At 35.4% G+C, this 12,269-nt stretch overlaps 1 protein-coding gene across 7 annotated transcripts in view; it reads left to right on the top strand.

Annotated features, from left to right (window-relative positions):
* Positions 1-12,269, top strand: part of ATM (ATM serine/threonine kinase) — a 140,723-nt gene that overhangs the window by 22,722 nt on the left and 105,732 nt on the right. For all 7 annotated transcript variants that reach the window (XR_003427832.1, XR_003427833.1, XR_003427834.1 and 4 more), the window contains 5 exons: positions 1,588-1,751; positions 6,401-6,570; positions 8,229-8,600; positions 10,112-10,306; positions 11,541-11,636. Coding sequence is in view for 4 of the 7 variants with exons in the window: in XM_027082394.1 (XP_026938195.1) it covers positions 1,588-1,751; positions 6,401-6,570; positions 8,229-8,600; positions 10,112-10,306; positions 11,541-11,636 (997 nt within the window). In the remaining 3 variants the exon portion in view is untranslated. The remainder of the gene's footprint in view (positions 1-1,587; positions 1,752-6,400; positions 6,571-8,228; positions 8,601-10,111; positions 10,307-11,540; positions 11,637-12,269) is intronic.

The following is a 12,269-nucleotide window of genomic DNA, read 5'->3' as shown; positions in this document are numbered from 1 at the left end:
ATATAGAGGGTTAAGTATGAAATCTGTATGTTATAGGAGGTTATGACCTTCCTCTGGATTGCTTTGCTTGGTAATAGTGTCAGTCATGAGGATATTTTTCACACTTTTTTTTTTTTAATTTGAAGCTATGGTAGGTAGCAAATCATATCATGCCTTACCATTTGTTTAGTACAATGCTACGTTTTGTGAGGAATACAAACAAATATGAGACACTATTCCCTCTAGGAGCTGATTATGCAGCAATAATTAGGTGCTAAGAGGTGTGACGCAGACTGTAGGAGTAAAAGAATTTAGAGAAGACAGGATCTCGTTTATCTACATATTGCTTTTATTAGAAAATAAAATAGATAAATGTGGATTGAACCAGCCAGATTAGTCAGTTCCCAAGGAAGATAAATACATATTTGCTAGGGAAACCAGAAATGAATGACTTATCCTCCCTTCATTCATTTATGTTTGTCTTTCACCAAAAGAGTATTGCATGGATGATGTAGCTCCATTCAGTAGACAGGAACTTTACTGGGTGGAACTGGAATTGAATGAGTTCTCTCATGCTTAGGCTATGTTTTGAATCTGGCTTGTACTAGCCTTTGGACCAATTCATCATGGCTAGTGTAATGACCTTATTAAGGACATTAATTGAATAGTAGCTAAAATAGAGGAAAACTGTTTGTAGCCACTTTTTATCAAAAGCAGCTGTGTATGTTTCATGGGCTCTTCTAGTATGTATAGTTAGATGTATTTGTAGCCCATGAAACCACTGGAGGTGAAAGAATGGTGGCTTTCCTTAGTTTTTCATCTTTCACATAGCTCTCACCAGAATGAAAATCAGGCTTATTAAGAGATGGTGAGACATGTTTAGGGTTTTAGTTAAGTGCATGTTTAGGATCAATTGAAAATTGGCAGATGATGAGGCTGTCAGAAACACGAATATAGTTTTAGTATACATTAATAGACTTTATTAGGTTCTTTAATAGATTAATTAAATTCATTAATAGATTTTAAATAGGTTCTTCGTTTTGTGGGAGGAAACAGCCCCATTGTTCCCCATACTCGTTAGATCGTGGTTGGGAATATTATGCTTACCAGAGTTTGTAGAGTCATCATTTTAAGAGGGACATAAGTTGACTGGAGTGTGTCTAGGGAAAGATGACTGGGATGATGATAAGTCTGGATAACATGTTATTTGTACACTCGTTGAAGGAACTGGTAGTGTTTTTCTCTTAAAGACATACAGAGAAGTTGGTCCTTATGTATAAGAGGGACAGTATTAATTTGCTTTGGGGGAGAGAAGAAATTAAAGTTTGATTGAGATTTTGATTGAATTGGTTAGAGATAGATGAGAATATGGAAGAATTTTATAAGAAATACAGTTAACTGAGTGTGAAATGTGTGAAATGGACATCATTATGAAGTAGAGCTTGTAAGGATATTGTCAGAAGAGCCATTAGTACTAAATAGGCTGGACCAGATGTCTCCTAATGTTTCCACCTTAACAGCTGAATAGTTTTGTGGGAGTTGGCAGTGCAAATGGATTGTATGTATAAATTATATTTTAATTTAATTAATTATTTTTTAAAATTACAGGTGCCTATGCATCAAGAAAGTGGAAGAGTATCTTATACAATGTATATGATCTGCTAGTTAATGAAATAAGTCATATAGGAAGCAGAGGGAAATATTCTTCAGGATCTCGTAATATTGCTGTCAAGGAAAACTTGATTGAATTGATGGCAGATATTTGTCACCAGGTATAGTAGATCTTGTCACATTTTGAAATTTCTCATTCTCCTTTTATTGGCCTGTAAAAAGCGTGTAAAATTACTCGGTACATGTAACTATTCCTTTCTAAACACCATAAATATTTAGCATTGCTCTTCTAACTTAAGAGGTAACTATCTTGCCAATATAAACTTAGGGAAAACTGATGATGAACTTTTCCATTCTTAAGAAAACTGTCTACAAGCAATAAGATTATCCTAACCCTATGTGTTTTCTTTCTTTGTTTTTTTCCTGATTTAGAAATCACATGACATAAAATTCATTATTTTAAAGGGTGTAATTCAGTGGTTTTTAGCATTTTCACTCTGTTGTGCAACCATCAGCACTAATTCCAGAGCATTTCCATCACTGCCAAAGCAAACTTTGTACCTATTAGCAGTCAGCCTCAATTCCCTGCTTCCAGTTCCTAGCGACCAGCCACTAATCTACTTTCTGCCTCTGTGGATTTGCCTGTTTTGGACATTTCATATAAATTGAATCATACGATGTGTGGTCTTTTGTGTCTGGCTTCTTTCACTAAGCATAATGTTTTCAAGGTTCTTCCATGTCATACCATGAATAAGTATTTCATTCTTTTTTATCGCTGAGTAATATTCAGTTGTAGGGATATATTACATTTTGTTTACCCATTCATCAGTTGATGGCTTAATGTTTCTTTTTTTTTCTCCATAGAAGAAATTTTAAAATTTATGCAATTTTTAAAGGTTATACTCCATTTACAGTTATTGCAAAATATTGTCTACATTCCCCGTGTTGTACAATACATCCTTACAATAAACTCCCACTCATAGTTTGTTACCCCCCATCCCCCACTGGTAACCACTGGTTTGTTCTCTGTATCTGTGAGTCTGCATCTTTTTTGTTATATTCACTAATTTGTTGTGTTTTTTAGATTCCACATGTAAGTGATATCATACAGTATTTGTCTTTCTCTGTCTGACTTATTTCACTTAGCATAACGCCCTCCAAGTCTATCCGTGTTGCTGCAAATGGCAGAACTTCTTTCTTTTTTTATGGCTGAGTAGTAGTCTTTTGTGTGTGTGTGTATGTGTATATATATACGTATGTATATACACTCACCAATCTTTATCCATTCATCTCTTGATGGACACTGAAGTTGCTTCCATATCTTGGCAATTGATGCTGCTGTGAACATTGGGTGCATGTACCTTTTTGAATTAGTGGTTTTGGTTTTTTTGGATATATACCCAGGAGAATTTTACTGGGTCATATGGTAATTTTTTTTTTTTCATATGGTAATTTTAATTTTTGAGAAACCTCCATAGTGTTTTCCACATTAGCTGCACCAATTTACAGTCCCCCCAACAGTGTATGAGGGATCCCTTTTCTCTGCATCCTTGCCACTGTTTTTTATTTGTGTTCTTTTTGATGATAATCATGATAACCATTCTGACAGGTGTGAAGTGATATTATGGTTTTGATTTGCATTTTCCTGATGATTAGCATGTTGAGCATTCTTTCATGTGCCTGTTGGTCATCTTCGTTTCCTCTTTGGAAAAAATGTATGTTCAGGTCTTCTGCCCATTTTTTAATAATGTTGTTTGTTTGTTTGTTTGTTTTGATGTTGAGCTGTATGAGCTGTTTATATGTGTGAATATTAACCCCTTATAGGTCATATTATTTGCCAACATTTTCTCCCATTCAGTAGGTTGTCTTTTCATTCACTGGATAGTTTCTTTTGCTGTGCAAAAGCTTGTGAGTTTAATTGGGTCCCATTTGCTTATTTTTGCTTTTATTTCCTTTTCTTTAGGATATGAATCCAAAAAAGTATTGCTATGACTTACGTCAGAGGGTGTTCTGCCTGTGTTTTCATCTAGGAGTTTTACAGTATTCAGTCTTACATTTATGTCTTTAATTCATTTTATTTTTGTATATGGTATAAGAGGACATTCTAATTTCATTCTTTTACATGTAGCTGTCCAGTTTTCCCAGCAACACTTATTGAAGAGACTGTCTTTTCTCCATTGTATATTCTTGCCTCCTTTGTCATAGATTAATTGACCATAAGTGCATGTGTTTATTTCTGGACTCTCTATCCTGTTCCATTGATCTATGTGTCTGTTTTTGTGCCAGTACCACACTGTTTTGATTACTGTAGCTTTGTAGTCTTTATAGTCTGAAGTCAGGGAGTGTGATTCTTCTAGCTCTGTTCTTCTTTCTCAAGACTGTTTTGGCTATTTGGGGTCTTTTGTGTTTCCATACAAATTTTAAAGTTATTTGTTCTGGTTCTGTGAAAAATGCCATTGGTATTTTGATAGGGATTGCATTGAATCTGTAGATTGCCTTAAGTAATATGGTCATTTTAACAATGTTGATTCTTCCAATCCAAGAACACAGTATATCTTTCCATCCGTTTGTGTCGTCTTCAGTTTCTTTCATCACAGTCTTACGGTTTTCCAAGGACAGGTCTTTTGTCTCCTGTAGGCAAAAGGTTTATTCTAGGTATTTTATTCTTTTTAATGCAAGGTAAATGGGATTGTTTCCTTAATTTCTCTTTCTGGTAGCTCATTAGTGTGTAGAATTGCAACAGATTTCTGTATATTAATTTTGTATCCTGTGACTTTACTTAGTTCATTGATGAGCTCTAGTAGTTTTCTGGTAGCATCTTTAGGGTTTTCTATGTATAGTATCATGTCATCTGCAAACAGTGACAGTTTTATTTCTTCTTTTCCAATTTGGATTCCTTTTATTTCTTTTTCTTCTCTGATTGCTGTGGCTAGGACTTCCAAAACTGTTGAAGAAAAGTGGCAAGAGTGGACATCCTTGTCTTGTTCCTGATCTTAGAGGAAATACGTTCAGCTTTTCACCATTAAGTATGATGTTAGCTGTGGGTTTGTTATATATGGACTTCATTATGCTGAGGTATATTCCCTCTGTGCTTGCTTTCTGGAAAGTTTTTATTATAAATGAATGTTGAATTTTATCAAAAACTTTTTTGTATCTATTGAGATGATCATTTGGTTTTTATTTTTCAGTTTGTTAATGTGCTATATCATATTGATTGATTTGCAAATATTGAGAAATCCTTGCATCCCTGGGATAAATCCCACATGATCCTACTTTTTTAATATAAATTTATTTTTATTTATTTATTTGTTTATGGCTGTGTTGGGTCTTTGTTGCTGCGTGCAGGCTTTCTCTAGTTACGGAGAACGGGGGCTACTCTGCGTTGTGGTGCGTGGGCTTCTCATTGTGGTCGCTTCTGTTGTTGCGGAGCACAGGTTCTAGGCGCACGGACTTCAGTAGTTTTCGCTCACAAGCTCTAGAGCACAGGCTCGGTAGTTGTGGCACATGGGCTTAGTTGCTCCGCAGCATGTGGGATCTTCCCGGACCAGGGCTTGAACCCGTGTCCCCTGCATTGGCAGGTGGATTCTTAACCACTGCGCCACCAGGGAAGTCCCAGGTATGATCCTTTTACTGTATTGTTGGATTCGTTTTGCTAGTATTTTGTTGAGGATGTTTTCATCTATGTTCATCAGTGATATTGGCGTATAATTTTCTTTTTTTGTGATATCTTTGTCTGGTTTTGATATCAGGGTGATGCTGGCCTCATAGTTCAGAATTGTTCCTTCCTCTGCAGTTTTGTGGAATAGTTTGAGGATAGGTGTTAAGTCTCTACATGTTTGTAAAGTTTACCTGTGAAGCCATCTGTTGCTGGACTTTTGTTTGTTGGGAGTTTTAAAATTACTGATTCAATTTCATTACTGGTTATTGGTCTGTTCACATTTTCTATTTCTTCCTGGTTCAGTCTTGGGAGATTGTACCTTTCTAAGAATTTGTCTGTTTCTTCTAGGTTGTCCACTTTATTGGCATATAGCTGTTTGTTGTAGTCTCTTATGATCCTTTGTAGTTCTGTGGTGTCAGTTTTAACTTCTTTTTCGTTTCTGATTATATTGATTTGGGCCCTCTCCCTTTTTTTTCTTGATGAGTCTGCCTAAAGGCTTATCAATTTTGTTTATCTTTTCGAAGAACCAGCTTTTAGTTTCATTGATCTTTTCTATTATTTTTTCAGTCTCTATTTCATTTGTCTAAAACCTATGCGACACATCAAAAGCAGTTCTAAGAGGGAAGTTTGACCTCAGAAAACAAGAAAAATCTCAAATAAACAACCTAACCTTACATCTAAAGGAGGTAGAGAAAGAACAAATGAAACCCAAAGTTAGTAGAAGGAAAGAAATCATAAAGATCAGAGCAGAAGTAAATGAAATAGAGACAATGTTTCTTAAGTAAAACTTTTTCCCAGAGATTTGGTTACCATCCATTTCACATGTGAAATATTTTCTTAACACTAAGTTTATGATTTAATATCTTTGAAAATAGAGGTTTTTGCTTTACTTTTAGATGTTTTGGTGCTTTTAGTAAAGTTTCTCAGGAACTAAAACTAATAACTTACTTGGTAATATCTGCTTTCTAGAGAGCCATTATTGTCTGCAAAATGTTTGTCACCATATTTTCATATTCATATATTTCTGTAGTTTATTACTCTTGCTTTATGACTAACCTGTATCTTCATCTAAGAAGGAACATTTTTTCCTAATGAACTATTAGAAACAATAGCAGTATTAAAAAAATAGGTTTTCCTTTTGTTGTTTTACAGGTTTTTAATGAAGATACTAGATCTTTGGAGATTTCTCAGTCTTACACAACCACACAAAGAGAATTTAGTGATTACAATGCACCTTGCAAAAAGAAGAAAATAGAATTAGGCTGGGAAGTAATAAAAGATCATCTTCAGAAGTCACAGAATGATTTTAACATTGTGCCTTGGTAAAATATTGTTTTTTTCTCTTTCAATATCATTTTAGTCTCATTAATTTTTCTCACAAGACCCCGGTATATTCCTTTACCTCATTGGCCTGGCCAGAACTAGGTCACTCCCAAAGCAATGACTGACAAAGGGGAAGGTGATTACTAGGACATGTGAGATCAACCACTGTGGTTTATCTGCTGGAAGCCAGGAATAGGGCACCTTTCCTAAGCATATTGCCATATCAAGGAAGAAGGAGAATGGCTGCTTGGTAGGCGATCGGTACTGTGTGCCTCGTGGAATTCACTGAGTTGTATACCTCAACACAAAGAAATTTTACCATGCTTGGCACCTTCTAATAGAATTAGATTAGGAAGAAATTAAAGATAGTATTCAGAAATCACAGAATAATTTGGACCTTATGCCATGATAAAGGTTATTTTTTACTATTTGCTTTGTTCTTTTTTTAAAATTTATTTGTTTTTGGTTGTGTTGGGTCTTTGTTGCTGCGCACAGGGTTTTCTCTAGTTGCAGCGAGCGGGGGCTACCCTTCTTTGTGGTGCGTGGGATTCTCATTGCGGTGGCTTCTCTTGTTGTGGAACATGGGCTCTAGGTGCACGGGCTTCAGTAGTTGTGGCACGTGGGCTCAGTAATTGTCGCTCACGGGCTATAGAGCGCAGGCTCAGTAGTTGAGGCACACGGGCTTAGTTGCTCCGTGGCATGTGGGAATCTTCCCAGACTAGGGCTCGAGCCCGTGTCATCTGCGTTGGCAGGCGGATTCTTAACCACTACGCCACCCGGGAAGTTCCATTTGCTCTGTTCTTTAGTCTCATATAGCATTTGCAGTTATTTAAGTAATTAAATAAATTGTGGAATTCTTTGGAATCACAAAATATTAGGTCTGTTAGGAATCTGTAGAATTCATGCAGCTCAGCCTTTTTGCTTTACCAAAAAGACAACTGCAACTGAGAAAGGTTAAGCAGCTTGCGTAAGGACAGTTAGAAATTTGTAGATTACAGTCATACTTTTGTTAACAGTGCTCTTTGATTTTTCCCCTGTTGATGTAATGTTTAAATATAATTGAGTTGTGGAAGGAAATCGTATTGATTTAGATACCTATTGCTAAATTTTCTATAGTTGATGTTGCCAATTTCATATTCTTTAATTTGTCCACTTAGTGAAGTTATTTATTGAACACCTACTATGTGCCAAGCATAAGGGATAGAGGGTGAACAAGATATAGTTCCTATTCTTGAGTAGCACTCATTTTAGAGAACTCGCAGCAAATACTTACTGAATTAACTGAATTAACGTCAAGGGAAAACAGTTTTTGGGGTTTTTTGTTTGTTTTACTGTTCTAGAGGAATATTATTGGTGGCCAAAGAGCAGGGATGTGTGTGATAAGTAAGAAGTAGAATGTTGGTAATTTAGTTATTTAAAGTTACTGTGTAAGCAAAATATGATAGCTTACCCAGCTAGCCTAAATGTTTTCAATCTTCTTGCCACTTTAGGAAGTAGGGCCTAATAAATATTAAGAGCCAGTTTATTATGAGAGTAGTCTGGAAAATGATGATGATAATATTCTAATTAGGATATTATAAGAGTACTATGTCTATATATTTTCTTTTAGCCTCTTAATGGATTTGAATAATTTTCAAATTATTTATACTTTTTTTAGGTTACAGATTACAACTCAATTAATATCAAAATATCCTTCAAGTTTACCTAACTGTGAGTTGTCACCATTACTAATGATACTACACCAGCTTCTACCTCAACAACGACATGGGGAACGCACACCATATGTGTTACGATGCCTTATGGAAGTTGCATTGTGTCAAGGCAAGAAATCAAACCTAGAAAGCTCTCAAAAGTCAGATTTATTGAAACTCTGGATTAAAATTTGGTCTATTACTTTTCGTGGTATAAGTTCTGAACAAATACAAGCTGAAAACTTTGGCTTACTTGGAGCCATAATTCAAGGCAGTTTAGTTGAAGTTGACAGAGAATTCTGGAAGTTATTTACTGGGTCAGCCTGCAGACCTTCATGGTAAGTTGACTATGGATTGTATTCTATTTTGCAACATATATATATATATATATATATATATATATTTTTTTTTTTTTTTTTCCCCCTGAGTTTTGTAATTTCTAACTTCAGTTAAAGATATGTTAAATTCTGTTTCAGATGCTTTAGTTGTTTGTCCGGGAAGTCTTAATAAATAAATAAGTGTAATTTAGTTTCAAATGTGAAGAGATTACTAAGGCCAGTTTTAAAGAATTAAGTGTTTATATTTCTTTTATTTGTAATTGACAATTATTTTTTGTTCAATCTTCATAAACTTTATTTTTTTTTAGTACTGCATACTGTTACAATAAGAGATAGTTCTTAATCAAGAATTTTCTCAAATGTAGTCAGACTTTTTAGAATTTTTTTGTGTTCATTTAGTCCATAGAAGTTTACTAAATGTCTACAGCATGCCAGGCACTGCCCTAAGCATTGGAGGCACAGTGATAAATAAGATAGACAAGGTCTCTGTCCCTGAAAGAGCTTACTTTTTTTTAAATTGAAGTATAGTTGATTTACAATGTTGTGTTAGTTTCTGGTGTACAGCAAAGTGATTCAGTTTTATATATATGTGTGTGTGTGTCTGTGTATATATACACACACTCACACACATATATATATTCTTTTTCATATTCTTTTGCATTATTGTTTATTACAGGATATTGATTACAGTTCCCTGTGCTATACAATAGGACCTTGTTGTTTATCTATTTTACATATAATAGGTTTTTTTTAACATCTTTATTGGAGTATAATTGCTTTACAATGGTGTGTGAGTCTCTGCTTTATAGCGAAGTGAATCAGCTGTACATATACATATATCCCCATATCTCCTCCCTGTTGCGTCTCCCTCCCACCCTCCCTATCCACCCCTCCAGGTGGTCACAAAGCACGGAGCTGATCTCTGTGTGCTATGTGGCTGTTTCCCACTAGCTATCTATTTTACATTGGGTAGTATATATAAGTCCATGCCTCTTTCTCACGTCGTCGCAGCTTACCCTTCCCACTCCCTGTGTCCTCAAGTCCATTCTCTATGTCTGTGTCTTTATTCCTGTCCTGCTCCTAGGTTCTTCATAACCTTTTTTTTTTAGATTCCATATGTATATGTTAGCATATGGTATTTGTTTTTCTCTTTCTGACTTACTTCACTCTGTATGACAGACTCTAGGTCCATCCACCTCACTACAAATAACTCAGTTTGTTTCTTTTTATGGCTGAGTAATATTCCATTGTATATAAGTGCCACATCTTCTTTATCTATTCATCTGTCAGTGGACACTTAGGTTGCTTCCATGTCCTGGCTATTGAAAATAGAGCTGCAGTGAACATTGTGGTACATGACTGTTTTTGAGTTACATATAATAGTTTGTATCTGCTAATCCCAAACTCCTAATTTATCCCTCCCCCACCTCCTTTCCCCTTTGATAACTATAAGTTTGTTTTCTATGCAAAGAGCTTACTTTTAATATTAATTGTCCTTTGTTTTGCTGTAGTCCTGCAGTATGCTGTTTGACTTTGGCACTGACCATCTGTGTAGTTCCAGAAACAGTAAAAACAGGAATGGAGAAGAATATATATGATATAAACAGAAATTTTTCTTTAAAGGAATTGATAATGAAATGGCTCTTATTCCATCAGTTAGAGGATGACTTTGAAGACAATGCAGAGCTGCCTCCAATTCTTCACAGGTAATTTGAGTTCAGTTAGCATGCTGCTGGCTTTTGTTTTGTTTTATAAGGTGCCCTCCATTTCTTGTTTGATATTAGATGGCTTTATTTTACAGTGATCATACAGGATTTCCCAGAATTAGTCCTAGAGATTAAACAGTCCCTTTGTTTTTATAGTGTTCTGTATCTTTGTGCCTGGATCTTTGTCCAAGTTCTTTTACTTTGTTTTCTCTCTCTGCCTAGACAGTGAGAATAAGGGGGATGTGCATGAAGAATATGTATATATTTCTTTGAGCACTTATATGTTCCTTTGTGATCGTCTGTAAATAGGTCCATCTGAACATATATCCAACTCATGTATATCCTGGAATCATAATGAGAGTATCTTCTAGGCGAAATATTTTAATGAGGGGAAGAAATGAGAAAAAGCCAAAATGGGACTTAAGCACTAGGATGGGAGCAGCTTGCCCACTTAACCTATCCACAGTCAGTAAATGGAACTGAGTGATTGGAGGACAGACCTCTGGATCCTAGTGATTTTACTTTAATGCCTTTTTTAAAAAAAATTTTTATTTTTAAAATTTTTTTATTTTTTGGCTGTGTTGGGTCTTTGTTGCTGCGTGTGGGCTTTCGCTAGTTACAGCGAGCAGGGGCTGCTCTTTGTTGTGGTGCATGGGCTTCTCATTGCAGTGGCTTCTCTTTGTGGAGCACAGGCTCTAGGCATGTGGGCTTCAGTAGTTGTAGTATGCGGGCTGTAGAGTGTGCAGGCTTCAGTAGTTGCAGCGCATGGGCTCTAGGGCACATGGGCTTCAGGAGTTGTGGCATGTGGGCTCAGTAGTTGTGGCTCGTGGGCTCTAGAGCACAGGCTCAGTAGTTGTGGCACACGAGCTTAGTTGCTCTGCAGCACATGGGATCTTCCTGGACCAGGGTTTGAACCCATGTCCCCTGCATTGGCAGGCGGATTCTTAACCACTGCACCACCAGGGAAGTCCTACTTTTATTTCATAATTGTTTATGCTCTTTAAAAATTCAGTATGAGCCTGCTTCTAGGAAGTGTTGAAAATGATAGTAACGTGAAATGTATGCTCTTTAAGACCTGTTTTCAGATGTTAAATTCAGTAGAGATGAAAGTAGTTTTAATTTTGGATCCAAATTTTAGAGGTCAATATTTATAGCTAAACCTGGGTGTTTAAGTTTAAGAATGCTTTAAATGGCTTTTGGTCTTCTAAGTAAAGATTTTTATTTTACTTTATAGTAATTTTCCTCATCTTGCCCTGGAGAAAATTCTTGTGAGTCTCACTATGAAAAACTGTAAAGCTGCAATGAATTTTTTCCAAAGTGTGCCAGAATGGTATGTTATCTAATAGAGTTCTGTGTTATTTTAAGATACGGCTTTAATTAACAAAGATAATATTTTAGCAGAGTAGTAGCTACATCTTAAAAATTATGAACTGAATTGGTCAATTAAAAAAATCATAACTGTTAGCAAGGGAAAAGTTTCTTTTAATTCAATAATTATACTTTATATCCTATAGTTTATATTTATGCTGGGATATTAAGAACATAAACATCATGTGGAAATGAGTTCTTTAAAGGTGTGACCCATTTTTATATGTCAAGTAAAATCTGACTCTTCGCTAAAAACTAATGATAATTGAGGATAAGGGAAACAAGAATAAATCTGAAAACCTCATTTTAGTTGATTGACTCAAGAGGCTTATGTTTATCACTGTGACTGAAAATGATTCACTGCCATGAAGATTCCTATTCTTCCTCCAGAGGGCATAAGATGAAAAAAGATCTATATTTTGGAGAAATCGAAGGTGAAAAAAGGGAACTGTTTTCAGATAATGTTATTCTTAGTGTTTATATCTGTTGTTAATTTTTTTTAATACTTTCTGAATTTGCCTTTGAAACTGTAACTTTTATTTTTTTGTTTATTAGTAAAATTTACTACTGAATAATGAAATTCTATACAAGTAAT

This window comes from Aethalodelphis obliquidens, unplaced genomic scaffold, assembly GCF_003676395.1.
Source record: "Aethalodelphis obliquidens isolate GAN/ISIS:26980383/991018 unplaced genomic scaffold, ASM367639v1 scaffold46, whole genome shotgun sequence".
Taxonomy (NCBI): Eukaryota; Metazoa; Chordata; class Mammalia; order Artiodactyla; family Delphinidae; genus Aethalodelphis; species Aethalodelphis obliquidens.
This window is presented reverse-complemented; position numbering and strand designations above follow the sequence as displayed.